The sequence below is a fragment of the Dromaius novaehollandiae genome, chromosome W (genome assembly GCF_036370855.1).
Source record: "Dromaius novaehollandiae isolate bDroNov1 chromosome W, bDroNov1.hap1, whole genome shotgun sequence".
Taxonomy (NCBI): domain Eukaryota; kingdom Metazoa; phylum Chordata; class Aves; order Casuariiformes; family Dromaiidae; genus Dromaius; species Dromaius novaehollandiae.
The window spans coordinates 15,352,043-15,371,290 of record NC_088130.1 but is presented as its reverse complement, the minus strand read 5'-3'; the positions used below and the strand labels follow the sequence as shown (position 1 = coordinate 15,371,290).

Genomic DNA, 19,248 nt, shown 5'->3' with positions numbered 1-19,248 from the left:
AGACTGTGTAGGGATATATCCACCCCCCCCCCCCCCCAAAAAAAAAAAAGAGCAACAGCTGGCAAGTTATTAAGTTGTCCAGATTATTTACCTGGGCCCAGTGTTTACAAAACTTACAATTTCATCCTTCATTTCATAACAGTTAGCAGGGTTGTTTTCATTTTTCCCTTAAAGCTCCAGGTCCTGAAGTATTGTTACTTCCATAAAAGTCTCATCTTTTATTTGTGTTGGTTGTTTTTGCTTGTTTCACTTCTGACCCTGAAAAAAAAGCTTAAATGCATGCACCTAACAATTTCAGTGATTAGAAATGAAGACTTATAAATGTACTGCTGCTTAAAGAAATGAATAGGGGTGTGGGCCAAGCTGGCTCATGATTTGCTTTGTACAACATGAAGAGCTTGTACTCTGCTTCTGGAAGTTTGGTTTTGCCAAAGCTGACAGGAAATTAAAATGTGTATATGTGTGTATGTGTATATCTATATGCATTGTATGTATTTTATAGCATATAAAGCAGACAAATGATGGACAAGTCATTCTTGCCTACTGAGAATGGCAGCCCACTCTCCTTATATCAGTCGGACCCCAAAGATCCATGGTGAGGGCAGAATACCAGATTGCTGGACCTCTAGCAAGGCCTTCTATGAATGTCCCTGTAGATACACTCCGTGTTGTTTTGAAAGTCCATTTTCACCTCCAGCGTCATTCTGAGGTGTTCACAGCAAAGGAACAAAAACCTGTTGAGCCTAGAAAAAAAAGCCTATCAATTGCAATTTGTGAACATAAGCAAGGGGAAAGGATGAGACCTCCAAAGTTATTTCTATGTCCTTTGAGCCTGTGAGGAAACAAGGTTGCACTCAAGATGCCTGAAAAAGAAGAGGGATCAGTGATAATCTGAAAGGATACCTCTTGTAAGGAATGCCACTGGAAGTCAAAGAGAGGAGACCAAGCTGTGTGACTGTGACTGAATAAGAAGGACCCAGATGATTGCTGTAACTTCTGGAAGGGGATGAGGGCACATGGCAGCAGAGCGCTGCATAGACGTGATTAGCTTATCTTCAGCATTCAGTCTTCAGAGTACCAAATTACTAAGAAAGTTTTTTTTCACTCTCTCTCTGTTTTTTAACTCTAATAAATGTGAAAGGTATTGATAAATACTGCAAGTATTTATTCAGCTATTATTTATTCAGCTATTTCTGATCAAAGGGTGCTTTGCACTTTTTGTTCCCAGCTGACTCCTGATTAGGGAGGGTCAAGCACCCTTTCAGCAGGTGCTAGGGAGAGACCTATATAACTGCCAGGCCTAGAACATAGCTCTTGGAGTGTATCTGATAGGAGCAGTCAACAGATACAGCAGTTTGTGCAGAAGGGGGCCAGAAACTGCTGAGGGCAGTATTCATGTGCTAAGCAATGGTGGTGACATGCCATAGGGCATGGTCCCCAGAACCAACTGGAGCAACTACCTTGGCACGTCAGAGGCGTGTTGACTCAGAGATCCAGAAGGAGAATGCAGCTCTGCAGGTCTTGAGACCTGCAGGGAGTGCCTAGGGCCTCTCACTGAGACTGGGGCAGCAGGAGATTGTCTCCTTGCCTGCCTAAGTGTGCGCTTTTGGATGATCTGTGTTGTCAAGTTGAGGAGCTGTGGCAGGAGGTCAGCAGAGATGATGAAAAAGAGATTGGCTAGATCCTCTCTGAGACCCTACAGAGACAAGAGCCTGAACCCCTAACTGTACTGAAGGGCAGGCAGAGTCTGTGCACATTGGGTTAGGAAATGGAGACTCCCATGATGGTGGAGGCTGGAAGACTGTGACTTCTGGCACCAGCAGGAACATTCCTGCTCCACCTGCAGCTCTGCAACTATGTAATAGGTTCAGTGACCTGGTAGCAGATGAGGGGCTGGAAGCTCTGTCCAACAAAGCATCTGAGATGGCTGAGCCTGAATCATCCAGGAGGAAGCAGTGAGTAATAGCATGAGACTCTCTGCTATGGGGGATAGAGGCTCTCATCTACCAACCTGACCTGCCATCCAGGAAAGTTTGCTACTTGCCAGGGCTCAGATCCAGGACATTGTAGAGAGACTGCTGGCACTTGTCCAGCCTTTGGATTATTACCCCATGCTGCTCTTCCACGTGGGCACCAATGATACTGCCAGGGAGACCTGGAGTGTGTTGGGAGTGACTATGTGGCTCTGGGAGTGAGAATCAAGGGTGTGGGGGCCCAAGTGGTTTTCTACTTGATCCTGTTGGTGAGGGGGGAAGGCTTAAGGAGGAGTGGATAGATCTTGCAGGTCAACAACTGTTTGCACAGCTGGCGTCAGCAACAGGGATTTGGATTTTACAACCATGGGACCTCTTTGGTGATCAAGGACTCATAGGGAACAATGGGCTCCACCTGACCAAGTGGGGCAAAAGCTTCTTTGCCAACAGGCTGACTAGCCTGGTGAGGAGAGCTTTAGACTAGGAATGACGGGGGAGGGAGATGACAACTCACAGTCAAGTGAAGAAGTGGTGGATGGGGTTGGCAAGCAAAGGGTGCAAAGTGATGTGAACAAGAGACACCTCAAAATCAACAAAATAAGGCTGAAGGGGCCCACCTCAGGTGTATGCACACAAATAAGTAGGGGACGAGAGGAGCATTATGGGGGAAGCTCTCATACCTTTTCTGGGAAATCAGCGCAACTGGATGCTTCTCTGAAATGTCTGTACACTAATGCATGCAGCATGAGGAACAATGGAAGAAGATGCCACAGAACCAGAGGATGTTCTGTATTGAAGATGGTATTTGAAAAGCAATGAAAATGATGTTGACAGAAGGTGCTTTGTTATGTATTCTTCTATAATAGTCCTTAGGCAGAAGATCTACTCTCCTCTTGGACCTTAATCCATCTTAGTCTTATCTAAAATTTTCACCTGCTGACTCTTTCCTTGCTTGGTTACTTTCACACTGCAGAGGACTTTCTGTACAACAGAGAGCAGTGTGATGCCTCTTCAAAAAATGCAGCCTTTAAAAATCTCCAATTTGAATGTTCTAACAGTGATTTAAATGTTCCCAGCAGTCAAGAGAGGGGTCTCTTGCTCAGAGCCTACAGTTATCAAATGATGGCAATAAGGAGTTTTAGCGTCTCTGTTGTGATTTGATGGTCCTTCATTGCTTTGTTGCAGTAGGGAACAATCTTAAATAAACTGAAGAAATGAAAACAGATCAGTCTTCCAAAGTTAATATTTATCAGTGGGAAAAGGATTTGTCATCTGAAAAAAGTTCAAAAAACTGATTACTGAATGCTCATCAAGCTCAAATGCACCATTGGATCAGCTTGGCTTATAGAAATGGAAGGAGCAGAATGAGTCATACCCTGCAATCAAAATGTTTTCAAAGCTCAACATAGTCATGGGGATTCTTCACATCCCCATTCAGAGTCTTTCAGACTCTCTTCCATAAACAGCTGCATTTGGGATCCACCTCCACTTATCATCAGCATGTAAAATATAGCAAAGATTAATCTGGCACAACACTAGGACAACTGTGAATGACAAGGACTTGAACTTGACTGCAGTTCTATTATTTGATCTTCTGTTCTGCAGTCTTTCCTTCAGTCCAGTTCAGAAAGAGCAATGGAAATCAATGATGCAAGTGCTCCTCCAGAAAGATTTAATATGCCTAACCCTATCTCTGGAAACACTAAATGAAGGAGTGAAGTTCAAATTAAAGGAAAAACTCAAAATATATATGCCTATATTGACTAACAATAGCTGAGCAAGTAAAAGATAAGCCCCCCCCCCCCCCCAGCAACATGCATTCAAGGCCCTGTAGGGAGAAATGTGTTCCTGCTTAACATCATTGTATGTGCATCAGTAATGAATAGTGTAGAAAAAACACAAGATAGGGAGTCCAGGTTCCTCAAGATATTATCAAGTTATATAGAGAAAAATCAAAGTAAGAGACTACTGCTATTTCCATAAATGAACTTAAAATGAAATAGACTGAGATGTTTTCACAGACAGGTCCTCCTATTTTGGAATGTAAGGTGGGGAGCTCACAAAAAACTTAAACACCTGCCTTCTTTATCTGAATATGGTGTCTTCCTCTGCCCTTCTGTGGCAAGTTAGATCAAAAGAGGTGGGTTAAAGGGAACCAAAATGGAAAAGCAAAACAACAGCACAGAGGCCTTGGAACAATGGAGAAGCAATCAATGTGGAGCTATTCCCTACCTGGCTCCATGCAAGCTAAAATGAGGTAGCCCTACCAAGAGTAATGCTAAGAACACAGAAGTTTGGTGAACTCCTACAAGGGCTTGGGACTGGAAGACTGAGTATGTAGGTTGGGGGAGGGGAGAGGAGGCTGAATTCAGACTGGCTTGGAAGTGTCAGCAAAAAGACAGATGGAGATGGAAAAAATAGAGAACAAGGTTCAGGGTCTGCAGAAAGTTGGCTTAAGTTTGGGGAGAAGGGTGGAGAGGCTTACTTCTATCTGCACGAAGAGCCAAGCACAGTAAGAAAATGTGCTTGCAGCTCTGGCTATTTAAATGCTATTTCTCAGAGCTCTTTGGCAACTCAGTTACATTCTGTCGGGGGGGGGGGGGGGAAACCTGCTCCCATATAACTACAGGCTATTGCTACCCATAAGGCACCCGAATAAGTCTTGAAGGCAGCATGTCTGTGGACCTTATAGCTTGATAGACAATGGTGTGGAATCATGAGGATCCTGTCAGAGAGTGCTTGAATTCATGACAAGTGATGGTAGGGGGCCTGTCACTCAATAGGGGTGCAACTGAGGGACTGAGATGTCTCAGAGGAGTCTGCTTAGCTAGGAACACCAGCGAAGTGCCCTAAATAAACCTTGTGGAGAAGCGACTTGGCCTGTTCTGATACATCTCATGGAAATTCAAAGTGATACTTTCAGAGGCACTGAGGGAAAAGTGACACCTAGTTTCCAATGAGATTGGGTGCTTAAGCTTTCCATTAAAAAATTCCAGCCACAAAAATGCCACTGTTTTTGTGCTCCAAATTTAAATCTACATGTATTCATTAAAGGAGTAAATTTTCTGTCAAATGAATGCTCCTCAGCAGTTCCATGATGTGCCCCCAAGAGCCTTAAAATGCACTGATTTTTAAAAGAAAAACAAACTACAGCTAGACACATGAATACAAGCTATATACAAAATAAATAAATAAATAAATAAATAAAAGCCCCAAGCCCCTTCTAGGTCTGTAATCAGCCATTATACCTGAGTTTGCTTAGAACTGACTTACTCTGTCATTGGTCTGTGCTCAGCACATTAAGTGAAGATTGATATTGGAACTAGTCTTTCTGCTGCACTGAGCCTGGTCTGTTTCCCTTGTATAACGCCTGGGAAATAAAATCAAAGAGATCAAGATCTACTTTTTACCCTTGCCCTGAAAAATCTGCTAAGCAAAAGGCAGAATTTTGCCAAGCTAAACAAGGAGATTTGTTTGGGTTATAAATACATTAAAGAGGGGAAGACTTAGTCATATATAAATAATAGCTTGCTTGCATTCCAGAATATGTGGGTGGGTGTTCTTGGAGGAATAATTTGCGAAGGCAGACCTCTCTTCCTTCATTTATTTTTCTTCTGCCTCTTAATTTTTTTCTCTTGCCTAGTAATTGACCAGCTGAATATGTACCTCTACTATTTACTCTTTATATCTTTCTCTCTGTTGTTGTGTAATCTGGGTGATCTTCCCACAACCACTTTTGACACTGCTTTTTTTTTAACGATTTATTTGTTATGGACTAAATAGTTTTAATAGACAGCAACACAGCGTGAAGCACTTAAGCATGTACTTTAAGTGTACACTTCTGTTTCATTGATGTCAGGAGGATGTAAGTATGTTTAAGTCAAGGAGTGCTTAAGAGCTTTACTGTATCAGTCCTGGTGTGGCTGATTACATTACATTACAGTCTAGTGTACTGTTGATGATCCAAACTGTGGCATCACCAAAGAGCCGCTGTTGTAAATGGAGCCTCATCTCACTGTACAGAAACCAAGCAGTATCAGCAGCTTTCCTCTTACCTCTTCTTAGGCATTTCTGCTCTTTTATTTACTTTTTTTTTGCTAAAAAATTGATACTGGCATATAACATAACACTTCACAAGACTTCAATCAAACCTCCCAGCAGTTGAACCTCCCTGTCACAAATGAAGAAACCACCTGTTCTAGCTCTACCATTTCCTTCTTTGTAGTTTGGCAGCAATGAGGCTTTTGAGAGTCATAATGATTCTGTCTGCTTTCAGAACAAGACCCCACCAGGCAAGGGCCATGGCTGTTCTGAAAGGGACACACTGCTTGAGATGTGAAGGGATAGAGCGCCACACAGAGCAGCAGACTGCAGGAGAGCATTGCAGTGTGCTGGAGGCAGTGATGTGAGATAATCATTGAGATGTCTCCTATTGCTTGTGGGAATGTCTGGCTTGCCAGCAAGAAGGACAAAGCAAAGAGGAGTCTTTGTATCTTCCTGGTCTTGTACCCTTGTACAAGAGCCCCTAGATGTTGAACAAGGACCTTAAATATCATGATTATCTCTTTTTTTTTTTTTTTTTAAATTGGGCGCTGATTACACAAGTGGTAATTGTGCTATTTGTTTCTGGTATTCCCTAGGCAAGCAAGTCTTCACTGGAATATTTGTGACAGGCCATTTAGAACTGATATGTAACCTAGCACCTGACCAGGTATGTTAGAGCATGGCCTCATTGCTGTCACTCGATGCACACGGATTAGTAACTGCATGTCTCCATGTGAAAGGAACAAAGCCAGGAAAGGTTGAGCTGAGTTTTCATGTTAAAGCTGTGGTGTCGTTCTGGGTGTTAGGAAAGTTCTCAAGACCCCACTCAGGTCAAGAGAAAGACTTCCCCACAGTTTCAGTGGGCTTTGGATAAGACACTTGGCCTAATTCAGGTTCACCTTCCAACTGTGAGGGCAGTTAGGAACACAGGCCTAGTAGCCATCTTCCCCACAGCAAAAGTCAGCCATGGAAGAAACTTTTAATCCCAAGGGCTGCCCTGCATTGCTCAACACAAAACTCTCAGGCTATAGAAGGAAAATCAAAAAGCTCACAAATGCTGCGTGTCACAGGAAGGAAGGGCCTCACCAAACCTGAGGGCCTGGCAACAGCAACAAGGAAACCTTTCAATGATGTCTTAATGTCTTGAAAAAGATTTTTTTTAATGCTTCTTTTAAAAATGTGTGACTCCTTTTAGTGTTTCTTCAGCCTGTTCTAGTATGAGGAGACTTCCCAGGAATCCCCCCCCCCCCCACAACCTCCAACAAGGTCCTCAGAAGATCTAAGCAGAGCTTAGACACTGCCTTACAATGAAGAACACAGCGTTTATCTGACATGACTGGTTTGGGGATTACATCTCTGGACATTGTACCAATATGCTAACACCAGCTACACCCAATGTGAGTCCTGCTTAGCATCTGCTTTTCTGATGTGAGTGCATTGTTCAGGATGAGCTAGCTTGAAATGATTTAGGGCAGCATCCTGAGCAGAGATAGCACCAAGTATGGATGCAAAGGTATTGTTAAATTGAGCCCTGTGTGGGATGTTCTGCCAAATGGTTCTCTTCCCTTCTGCTTCTCATTTTCTTGTTCTCTTCTAGTCACTGGAGACTGATAATCCAGTTAGTTGTTTATATGTTAACTGATGACTTTCCAGACCTATTACAAAAGACATCTGGCTGGAAGGTATTTTTGGAGAAAGAGACAGCAAGAGAGTCTGTGAGTTGGTTTCCTGGATGGTGAAAGAGCTGACAGCAGCTGGGTTGTCCCCTTGGAACCAAAGATTTTGTTAGTGTGTTTGGACTTGCAAAGTCAGGATACGTGGAGCCCTGGATAGCTAGCTTCCTTACTGTAAATGGGAATAAAAATACTGCAGCTACTTTTATTCTTTCTTTTTGTTAAAAATTTGTTTCCAGTCTCTCTTTCTGACCAGCTGTCAGGGCCCTGAGTGCACCAATAAGCTTTAATGGCCCTGACCAGCCTCACTTGGGACCTCCACCCACACCCTCTGCTCATGGGCCCAGGAGCTCCATTTACACTCAGGCCTGAGCCTTTAGTCTTTGCCTGAGCCATGTTGTAGGTAGGCCTGTGTCTGGCTGTCCTGCTATACTAGCTTGTCTTCCTGGCTTGCCCTCAGACCTGATTCATTACTTTGCATTTATCTGACAGTTGTTGAACTGTTGATGAAACCTGTTACTATGACCAACCCTGTTTGGGTACTGTGGGACTGTGCTCCTTGTTCATCACTGCTCTTGCCTGCCTTGCCAATCATGCTTGGCTCCTGGCTTGCTTTCCTTTATGAAGCAGATGGCCCTTTCTTCAAGGGTTAATTCAGGCCTTCCTGAACCCTGAGCCAAGCACCATGGGGCCTAGCCCTCAGACTGTGCAGGAACTTGTCCCTGGGGCTCCCCCATGGCTCCAGGTTAACCTCCAAACTCTGCAGGAGACTATGGCCATCACACAGGTTGCAGCCCTGCAGGCTTCTTTAACATACCTTGCAGCCACAGTCACCACCACCCCCCCCCCCCCCCGGATTGGGCAAGAGTTTGGGGGTTTATTAGTCAGATGTGGCTAATCTTTGCTGCCTATCCAACAGATATTAGGCACAAGCTGGCAGCCTTCTTTTAGTGTGCAGGGGTGCAGAAGTTCTTAGGGTTTGCCATCTTCTATCAATGGTTCATAAAAGGGTTTTCCAGTATTGTGGCTCCTTATAAGGGCACTCACCCAGAAGGGGACTTGCTTCTGGTGGACACCTGAAGCAGAAGCAGCTTTTGAAAAAAATGAAAAGGGCATTAACCACAGCTCCTATCATAGTCCACCCAGACTCCAGCCAGCCTTTCATTGTGGAAGCAGATACCTCAGACTGAGACACAGGGGCCATCCTCTCTCAGAAGGTCAGCCCCACTCAGGAGCTCCACCCCCTGTGCCTTTTTCTTTCAGCAGGGGTGAATTGTCAGGAGAAATTATGACAGCTGGGACAAGGAGCTCCTGGCAGTCAAGCCTGCCTTCGAGAAGTAGTGGCACTTTCTCAAGAGTGGAAGAACTGACAGTGGTGCTGACCAATCACTGGAAAATGGAATACTATGGAGGGATGAAGTGCCTATCCCCCTGCTAGGCCTCCTCCTTTTTATGCTTCCCTTCATGTTCACCCATTGTCCAGGGAAACAGAATGGCAAGGCAGATGCCTTGGCATGGAAGCAGGACCCAGATTCAGATGTATATCCCATGCATGCACCCTCTACCTGCTTTTCTCCAAGACACTTCATCATAGCCATAGCAGAGGATGAGCTCACTGCAGAAGTTCACCAGGCCACTACAGATGACCTGCTCCTGGCTCAGCATTGTGCTAGCACACTCTCCCCCAGCCTGCAAGAACAGAATGGCTGCCTGTACTGAGGCAGGCAGCTGCACATCCCACAGGAACTGCTGCGAGCACAGGTCCTCCACTGATGCCATGATGCACCTGTAGCTGGAGAGGTAGGCCACTGGAAGACACAGCACCTTATTACCTGGGCCTACTAGTGGCCCATGGTATGAACAAAGGTGACTGACTACATCTGAGCCTGATATCTGTGCTCACACCAAAAGGCCTCTGCAGAGATCACAGGGTTTCTTACAGTCCTTCTCCCTGACTGGCCTTGACAGTTTGTGTCCATGGATTTTATAGTAGGCCTGCCCCCTCCCCCTTTGCGGGGAATACAGTGGTCCTATCGATAGTAGACCTGTTCACCAAGATGGCTCACTTTGTCCCTTGAGAAGTTGCCCACAACCCCACAGACTGCCCAACTCTTCCTACAGCATGTTTTCTGATGCCATGGTCTTCCAGACTGACAAGGAGGCCTCATTCACAGCCAGATTTCAAAGAAGCTCATGGGCCTCCTCCAAGTGCAAACCTGCCTCTTTCTCTCTCACAGAATTATGCATCAAAGCAGTCTTTAGGCTGTTCTAGCTAGCAGAGGACAAACTGTTCTGGTTATGACCAAACCTAAAGCTCAGTCATGCAAATGAGATATGGGTCAAAGTGATTTTTACTGTTACTTCCTTTACCCACAGATGGTAGCTAGGGTTAAGTGTTTGCCTACTGTAACTAAGGGGTCAGTAGCATAATTTGTAGATACCATTTCTATCTTGGTGTGACACACTGGGAAAGTGTAGTTCTGCCATTTGCCAAAAATGAAACAAGTCTTTCAATGTAAGTGCTGTCCCTAAAAGGGCATGAGGTTTCGAAGTTACCAACCATGGCTGACTGGCTACTTGACTTGTAGCTAGAATACTTGCTGGCTCTTAGTGATTATTTGTTGTCTTGATCTGTGATGTTTTCTGTTTCCTAAAAGGCATCATAAACTGGGCAAGCAAAAAAAAAAAAATCACACATTGGTTTAGAAGAAATCATACCCTATAATGTCATCCTAGAATCCAGCTAATAGGCTGTTGGCTTCACATAAGATAGATACAGCAGTGACTTTGACATCAGTTTGAAAATTTTAATAAAACCATAAGCTTCCATTCCATACAAAACTTAGGAGTTTTTCTATTTTAAAACATGCATTACACTGCATTATTTCTCATGTGGTTAAGTGGTTCACTGCTAAAATTCCCTTGAAAAGCTATATACACAGGATTAATATCACACAACTGTATAGATGTAGAGAGTTTTGATAACTTGATCAATATATACAAACTACTTTTACACACACAAATATGATATTTACAGCTAATAAATAACATTCAAAGGTAAATCATGTGTCCTCATGCATAAGACCTTTCACTCTTTGGTATCCAAGTACTGTATGTGTTTGTATTAAAAGCAGAGTTGATCACACACACTTCCTTTCCAAAAAACTCAACTTTCAGGAGAAATTTGCAAGAAAATGCAATGTCAATAGGGAACAAATCATTATATTTATTTTTAGAGAGCTCAAATGCAGTGGGTCAATACTTAATCCCAACCTCAGTGACTCATTTTCTCTCCGCTGTATTTGCTGGTTTAGAAAATCAAATGTGAGCAATTTTGGAGTTGTTAAGAATCCAACATATTGCACTGTTTAGAACTTTTGTCCTCAAACGTACTAATGGCCATGGCTGAAAAAGAAATTATGTATATATGTGTGCATATATATATATATTTACTTTCTTTTAAAGTTGAGACGATTTTGGAGGAAACACTACCTTCAACCTGTCTTGCAATGTGGGTAAAGATTATGAAACCCAATGTCAATAGCACTTAAAAAGCTACACATTTAAACAAAAGAAGTACAATGCCTTCAATTCGGCTATTTTTTTGACTACTCACAGCACATCTAATTCAAGTGTTTTTCAGAGCATTCATTTTTGCGAATCATGCAATCAGGCTCCTTTTAAATGTCACAGCTCCCGCTCCTTGCTGAATTCTGCCTCATGTCAGAGAACTGAGCAGCTCCTAGCATCTAGCACTATATCAGAGACAAACAATAAACAGAGGTTAGTGACTGGAAATCAGAATATCAGTAAAGAGAAACATGAACACAGCTTGTCAGCTGCCAAGTTGATTAAGATAGACTAAAGACCTGATTCAGCTGCATGACTGATATTCAATGGCAAAGAACAGAGTAATTGCCATGGTTTTTGCATCAGGGATGCAAAACTGCGTGGTTTTGCAGTTTCTGGTAGCTTGATTCTTTTGCAGGTCCTAACTCAGCACAGTGTCATAGGTAAGATGGTTTTATTGTTGAGAGATGACAACACTGATGAAAGAGAAAACATCTACATAGGACACTGGTATTGCTGTCTTCTACAACTGGAAATTTATTGCAGGATAAACTGTATAATATATAATTTAACAGATCATATCTAAAGCTAAGCAGCACTGGCATCCACCTCCAGAAAAATGTATTCATAACCATAAACTAGGAAATTTGCCTCCATATTAATTCAGTCCCTGGCACCTTTGAGTGACAGCCTTACAGACAGCAAAGGTGTTCTTTGCATAGAGAGTCTACTCATTTGCTAAACACACACTTGAAGACCATGAGCTCTGGTTACTGAAGTATCTGGAAATGTAGATAGCCCAGAGACTTACATACAAAAATTCTCCTAGGATAACAAGGAATAGCAGGCAAAAAAAAAAAAAAAAAAAGCCACAGCTGATAAATATTTCTATATATTTGGGTCTGAAGACCGAGTTCATGGGGATGAATGGACTCTCCTCCTCTCCAGTGTGGGAAAAAAAAAAAATTTCATTCTTGTTACTTCTGAGCAGATTCATGAGCTGAATTTTCTTTAGAGGCTTTCTTGGCACTGGAAAAAAAGAGGATGAAGAAGAAGTTTATACCTTCCCCCCCCCTCCCCCCCGCCCTCTTATTTGTGAGATTAAAAATTCTAAAATACCACTTAAAGGGAAAGTAAACTTCATGCTTGGCTTTTTCCTGGCTTTTGCTTGATACAACTTAGGCTTGATTTTACAGGTGTGCCAGGTAGAGCTCTCAAGGCCTCACCAGGTCATTGCCTTGGAGTGAAGGTCAGCACATGTGCCTTTTTACGTAGAACTAGATCTTGGTCTAGAAGTGTCCCCATGAGACCTTTCACCTATAGCAGATGTAGTAAAATAAATAACCACTTCTCCAGCTAAAACCCTAGTGGATAAAGTCCAAAAAAGCTGGTCCCATTTATAAGAATTTAATCATTTTTTCTGACCCAGAGTAAACATAGAAAGAAAACCCATCAAAAGGCTATTAAATACAAAGATCTAATATGACTCAGGAAGTCCCTCACCTGGACATTGCCAGCAGCAAGAACAGTATACTGGGAAGAATATCAGTGTATGCCTATTCCACTTCTATACTCTACCCTCCAAATTTTCTGCTGGTCACCAGGGAAACAGGACTCTAGACCAACTCAGTATGGCTGTTTGAATGTCTTTGAGTTAAGGGCAAATACAGATGATCTTTAGATAGAAGCATGATTTCCGCTTTGATGAACTGAAAGTGCCTTGTGTGTAAACCTTCTATGAAAATCATTTATACTTGATCACAATATGGGTGTAAGAGGCAACCACTCTATCTTGTAGTGATTTGTACTTGCTTTGCAGAGGTGCCAATAACCACACAAGGAGGAGGTTAGCAGAGAACTGAAGTCAGGGTTTTCAAGTTGCTAAGCTACCTACCACAAGCAAACCTCAGAGTAGTCTGAGTTCTAGTGATTCACAAATCTTAAGATTAGTGTACAAGTCAGACAAATCTGGAAATTTTATAAGATTCTGAAAAGATTCCTGCTACCATTTAGTTTCCCACAACCCTAAAAGCAATACCGCTCACTTGCACCTTCTTTTCTTTCTGTTGACTGGTTGCTCAATGCACTTCACAAATATTGCTGCATCTTGTCCTTTATTGAGATGAGAGATGCCATCTTGAGAACAAAACACCACCCTGTGGAAAAAATATTAAACAATCACATGGCTGTTCTAGATGCAGCCTTTTTACTGTACGAATAAAATTGGTGCTTGGAAACAGGCACTGTACTGTTGCCATAGAGGCATCATTAATTTTTAAGTGCCTGTGGAAAAAACATTGGGGGAAAACTGTTTTTAAATGTAAAAAAAACCCTGTTGGTTTTGTGAGAAAAGAATCCCTATGCAAAAAGAAAATAGGTCAATGCATTAAGCATGGACCTAAAATGATGACCATGACTTTTTGTTGGTCCTTTGCATCAAACCTCCATGTGGCTGAAAGAATAGAGGCTCTAGCATAAAGTTGCTTGAATCTTTATTTACACCAGCCCTTGTATGACTCTTGCTTCAGGTGAATGCTCTTGGAAGAGAGCCTTGCTCCCTTGAATGTTTACAAATAAAAGTTGCCAATTCAGCTCTGATAACTGTCTTTGATAAAGCAGCTGCCTTTATTCAAAGAAGGATCATATTATACACAATACTGTACATAATAGAACACAAATAGCCTCCGTTCTGGACCCATTTTCTGCCAACAGATTTCACGTCTAATGAATTTGGGTGTTTCAAATGATTCAGGTGAATACAGTCCTGTTCAGAATTACTCTGAATATTGTTTTTAGTATTCACGTATTAGCAACGTACTATTCGACTGTGACAGTCAATGTGTTTCAGTTTCCAGTCACTATTTGGGGATTCCCAACTCTAAAGGAATTCCAAGTTGACCAAACAATCATTTCCTGTAAAAATACAGCTTTGGAAGGTTTTTCCAGAAGTCTCTCTTTCCAAGCATGCTCTTTGCAAGCCAAACAGTACAAATATCCAGCAAGAGAAAGGAGAGAGGAACCGCAAATACCATCAAAATTCTGGTTCAGAGAGTTGTTCTGCTGCTTATTTTAACTTGAAGCACATGAGACATAACACTGAAGTTCATCCTCATATATTTGAAATCTGGCATGTACCTGTAGAATGTCGGTACATGTCTGTAGAATTACAGACTGCAGACCCTAGCAGAAGAAAGCACCTATAGACTTGGCTGAGGTAAATACAGATTTGGTGTCACTGAAGCACTGACTATAAAACTGATGCACCCATATGTAACTGCTTTCCATGTTTTGTCCTGCTCAGTGATGTACTGGGAATCAAGAAACACCAGCAATTAAAACCAATATAGTCCATGAAAAAAAGTTACTTTTTCTGAGTTTCTCCTGATTTCACTCTGACTCTCTGGATGTCAAATGTAAAAGGGGTCCACCAGTCTGACCAACTGAAGAAAGTGTCTTTCTCCCACTGTAGCTTTAGCATAAGTAGGTCACCAATATCCACCTCTGTGTAAACCAAGAAGGAGAAGGTCTTGTTTGAGGAAACTTCAGGGCTGTAGGGGAAAAAAAAAACACACAAAAGCAAATGGGAACAATTGGAGAGACCATATAAGAAGCAACAAAACTAATCAGAGGTCTTAAAAATGTGAGCTATAAGGAAATATCGGAGGGATGGGGTTTGTGCAGTCTAGAGAAGAGGAAACGAAGGGGAAACATGGAAAAAAATTGCAAGTATGTGAAAAGAGGGCTTTATGTACTTGAAAAGTCGAAGGGAACAAACTATTTTCCAGATCTCTGGTGGATGGGACAAGAGGAAAAAAAATAAAGGTTTGCAGGAAGGGGAATTTTGGTTGACATTAGGAAAAGCCTTCTGGCAGCAAGGTCAGTAAAACCCCTGAGACAGACTGCCAGGCAAGGAGTGGAATCTCCATTGCTGGTGGCTCTCAGGAAACTGTTAGACAAGCACCTGTCAGGAATAGTTGAGGCAGAGAGTTTTCCTGGAGTGGGAAATGGACTTTGATGCTTTCCATCCCCTATCAGTCCATGTAAAGGGAGTGTAAGCTTAGACTTCTGTTTATTTGCAGAATTGTGAAAGTGAGTTCCATGTCTCACTCAGCTTTTGCTCCAAGGCCTTCAAACACATTTGACAACTAACTCCAGGTTAAATGAAACTACTTAAAATCAGAATTTAACTCATCTGGAACATGACAAAGGCTCAGAAAGGGAAAAATCAAGACTCTCTGGTGTGGAAAATTTCTTATTAGGCTGAGACACAGGCTGAAGCTTCTCACTTCCACATTTCAAATCCTTCTTTTATCAAGAGTGACCCTTATAGAGTCTGAATTGCTAAGTTCAGTGATGCATGAGTGATATACCCTCTTAATTAATGACAAGAACTGATCCTGGGATCCTCCAAGCACAGATTTCCATAGCCAGAACTAGAGAGGCAAGTTTGTAGCTGGGGCTGTAACAGATTCAGGCTAGACACAACATTGGGGTAACACAACACAGGGCAATCAGTTGCCTTGCAGTGTTTTCTGTTGCTACGCACAGTGTAAACGCAATGTTCTCGCTCTCATCTAGAGTGCCATACAAAGAGATCAGGAATGGCTGGTTTGTCTTGGTCATATTTATCTTTCCAAAGAAATGGATCTTGACCTGATAATGAAAGACTGTGGAAAAAGAACATAAAAGTCCATTATGAAAAAGCCTCAAGCACCAGAGAGACTAGCAATGACAAAAGACTCAATGAACAACCATATGAAAATCTTAGGCTGGAATATGCCAGCAACACTAAACTGAGGAGCCCTGCGAGTATCCAGAGAACTATTGTGAGGAGATAACATTTAGAAGTAGCAAAGGTAGCAGAAATAAAAACCTTTATATCATCCATCACCTTGGACTGAGTGGCAATATAATGATCATGGAGCCTGGAGTATTGCCTTCAAACATGTTATGAACATGCAGGAATTTCAAATTAGGCCCTGAACTCTAACTTGAATCAAGTGAGCTGCATCCTCCTCCTTCTCCTCCAACCTACTGACACTACAGACTAAATGCCAAATAAATGTCAGTCTTGAAGCTGTTCTAGTGCTGCAAGGATGTGCTCTCTAATTGCTGGTTCACCGTACTGTTCCTCTGTTCACAAACCATGCAGCAAAGCCACGTGGCACTGTCAAAGCTTGAGAAAAAATGATTCAACTCAGTAGTTCTTTCCCTAGCTGAAAGCCCCTGGTTCTTTCTGTTAGGTTATGCTCCTGGCCACAAGCACAAAGGAGCACAGAGAAACAATTGCAGGTAGGGGAACATGAATAATACCTACCCTGGCTACTCCCAGGCCTATCAGAGGAGAGCAATCAGCCCATCAAGGACTCATCTCCACAAACACAGAAGAGTGCAGAGACACAAGGGCAGGTGGAGGAACTCAAATTGCCTACTCAGAGGAACAGACACCCTGTCTGGCCTCTCCCAGGGCTGTCCCAGGAGGGCCATCAGCGCGATGGTCCAGGTGTGAAACCCAGCAAGATGAATCAATGGGAGCGGCGCACCTTTCAGACTGATACTGCCTAGGGAGTATGGGACACATTGTGGGATGCAAGGGAAGAGCATTTCAGGATTGCACAAAACTTATTATGGGATGTTTAGGGTAGGAACCAAAGGCAGGGAAAGGGAGGGATCTAGGTAATTTGGGGAAGAATAAATGTGGGAAACTAGAAGGATAAGAAGATAAAAATGGGCTGGTCGCGTGTAAGCAAGGCTGGTCGGTACACTTGTCTGGCCATGCCCTCTGCCTGATCATTACAGTCCGTCCTATCTTCTTATTAAATTCCTTTCTAACTATTTTCCTGGGTGAGGGGCTCTCTATTCTGTGTGCATGTGAATGTATGGAGGGCTAAGTGCCAGTAACCAGAGTCAGACCATGGGTCATAGGGGCCCATGTTTCTGTGGCGCCAGCAACTGGAGCAAGTGAGGGTATGCAAGTGAGTGTGAGATTACTAGTGAACATCAAGCCAGACTAGCAGGGGAGTAGGTTAAGTGGCCTAGGAGCCATGTATGTGTGTGTGTGTCTCTAAAGGTGAAACAACAGGGGCAGTTACCTACCAGAGGAAAGAGGGGAATCTCAGCTGACTTCCAGGGAGACCTTGGGGTCTGGGAATCCACTGACACCCATTCGTGTATGTGTTTGGTGTGTGCCTTCAGGGCTGCGGCACGTGGAAGAGCTAGGATCCAGGAGAGAGAGAGAAAGAGAGACAGAGACAGACAGAGAGAGAATGAGTGCCGGCAGAGAGAGAATGAGTGCCGGCAGAGAGGAAGAGAAAGAGAGAGAGAGCGTGCGCGCGAGTGTGTGCGGGGGGGGGGGGGAGAGGGGGAGAGAGAGAGAGAGAGAGAGAGAGAGAGAGAGTTTGTGTGCGTGTGTGTATTTCTCTGTAGGAGAGAGAGAGAGTTTGTGTGTGTCTGTCTGTATGTGTCTCTGGGGGAGAGAGAGAGAGAGAGACTGTGTGTGTGTGTGTGTGTGTGTGTCTGGGGGAGAGAGAAAGTGAGAGAGAGAGTTTGTGTGTCTGTGTGTTTCCGGGGGGGGGGGGGGAGAGAGAGAGAGAGAGAGATTGTGTATATGTGTGTGAGTCTGTGTCCATGTGTGTCTCTGGGAGGGGTAGACAGAGACTTTGTGTGTATGTGTCTGTTTGTGTGTCTGGGGAGGGGGGGGAGAGAGAGAGAGAGAGAGAGAGAGAGTGTGTGTGTGTGTGTGTGTGTGTGTCTCCGGTAGAGAGAGAGCATGTGTCTGTGTCTGTGTGTCCGTGTGTGTCTCCGGGAGCGAGAGAGAGAGAGAGAGAGAGTGTGTGTGTGTATGTGTGTGTGTGTGTGTGTCTCTGGGGGAGAGAGAGAGTGAGAAGAGAGAGAGAGAGAGAGAGAGAGAGAGAGAGAGAGAGAGAGAGTGTCTCCGGAACGGGGAGAGAGAGGGGGAGAGAGGGGGGGAGAGAGAGAGAGGGTTTGTGTGTGTGTGTGTGTGTGTGTGTGTGTGTGTGTGTGTGTCTCTGGTAGGGGGAGAGAGAGAGAGTTTGTGTGTGCGTGTGTCTCCGGAAGAGAGAGAAAGAGAGAGGGAGGGAGGGAGAGGGAGGGACAGAGAGGTAAGGGGAGAGAGAGTTTGTGTGTACGTGCGTGTGTCTGTGTCCATTCGTCCACGTGTGTCTGTGTGTCCATTCGTCCGTGTGTGTCTCTGGAAGGGGGGGGGGGGAGAGAGGGAGAGGGAGAGAGAGAGTGTTTGCGTGTGTGTGTGTGCGCACGCGCGCGCGCTCGTCTCTGGGAGACAGAGAAAGAGAGAGAGTTTGTGTGGGTTTGTGTCTTATTGTCCCTCTGGGGGGAGAGAGAGAGAGAGAGAGAGAGAGAGAGAGAGAGAGTGTGTGTGTCTCTGTGAGTATTTGTGTCTGTGTGTGTGCATGTGTGTGCACACGTGTGTGTGTGTGTGTGTCCAGAAGAGAGAGAGAGAGTGTGTGTGTGTGTCTCTGTGAGTGTTCGTGTCTGTGTGTGTGCATGTGTGTGCACACGTGTGTGTGTGTGTGTGTCCAGAAGAGAGAGAGAGAGTGTGTGTGTGTGTCTCTGTGAGTGTTCGTGTCTGTGTGTGTGCATGTGTGTGCACACGTGTGTGTGTGTGTGTGTGTGTGTGTGTCCAGAAGAGAGAGAGAGAGAGAGTTTCTGTGTGTGTCTCCAGCAGGGGAAGAGAGAGAGAGAGAGAGAGAGAATGTGCGAGAGTGTGTGTGTGTGTGTGTGTGTGTGTGTGTGTGTGTGTGTGTGTGTGTGTGTGTCTCTGGGAGAGGGGGAGAGAGAGAGAGAGAGAGAGGAGTGTGTGTGTGTGCACACGCATGTCTCCGGAAGAGAGAGGGAGAGAGAGAGACGGAGAGGGGTTGGGGGGGGGGAGAGAGTTTGTGTGTGTGTGTTTGAGTATGTTTGTGTGTGCATGTGTGTGCCTCCATAACAGGGGGGGAGAGAGAGAGTTT

At 43.9% G+C, this 19,248-nt stretch overlaps 1 protein-coding gene across 6 annotated transcripts in view; it reads right to left on the bottom strand.

The window, feature by feature from the left end:
- Nucleotides 1-10,483: 10,483 nt before the first annotated feature.
- The window catches only part of LOC135324183 (lipoprotein lipase-like), a 38,308-nt gene continuing 29,543 nt past the window's right edge, over nt 10,484-19,248 (bottom strand). For 2 of the 6 annotated variants that reach the window (XM_064499902.1, XM_064499903.1), the window contains exons 7-10: nt 15,807-15,927; nt 14,626-14,808; nt 13,306-13,416; nt 10,484-12,289 (exon numbers count right to left, since the gene is read on the bottom strand). In XM_064499902.1, coding sequence (XP_064355972.1) covers nt 12,238-12,289; nt 13,306-13,416; nt 14,626-14,808; nt 15,807-15,927 — 467 coding nt within the window. In that variant the 3' untranslated portion in view covers nt 10,484-12,237. The remainder of the gene's footprint in view (nt 12,290-13,305; nt 13,417-14,625; nt 14,809-15,806; nt 15,928-19,248) is intronic. The other 4 variants (XR_010385543.1, XM_064499905.1, XM_064499904.1 and 1 more) reach the window with 4 other exon arrangements.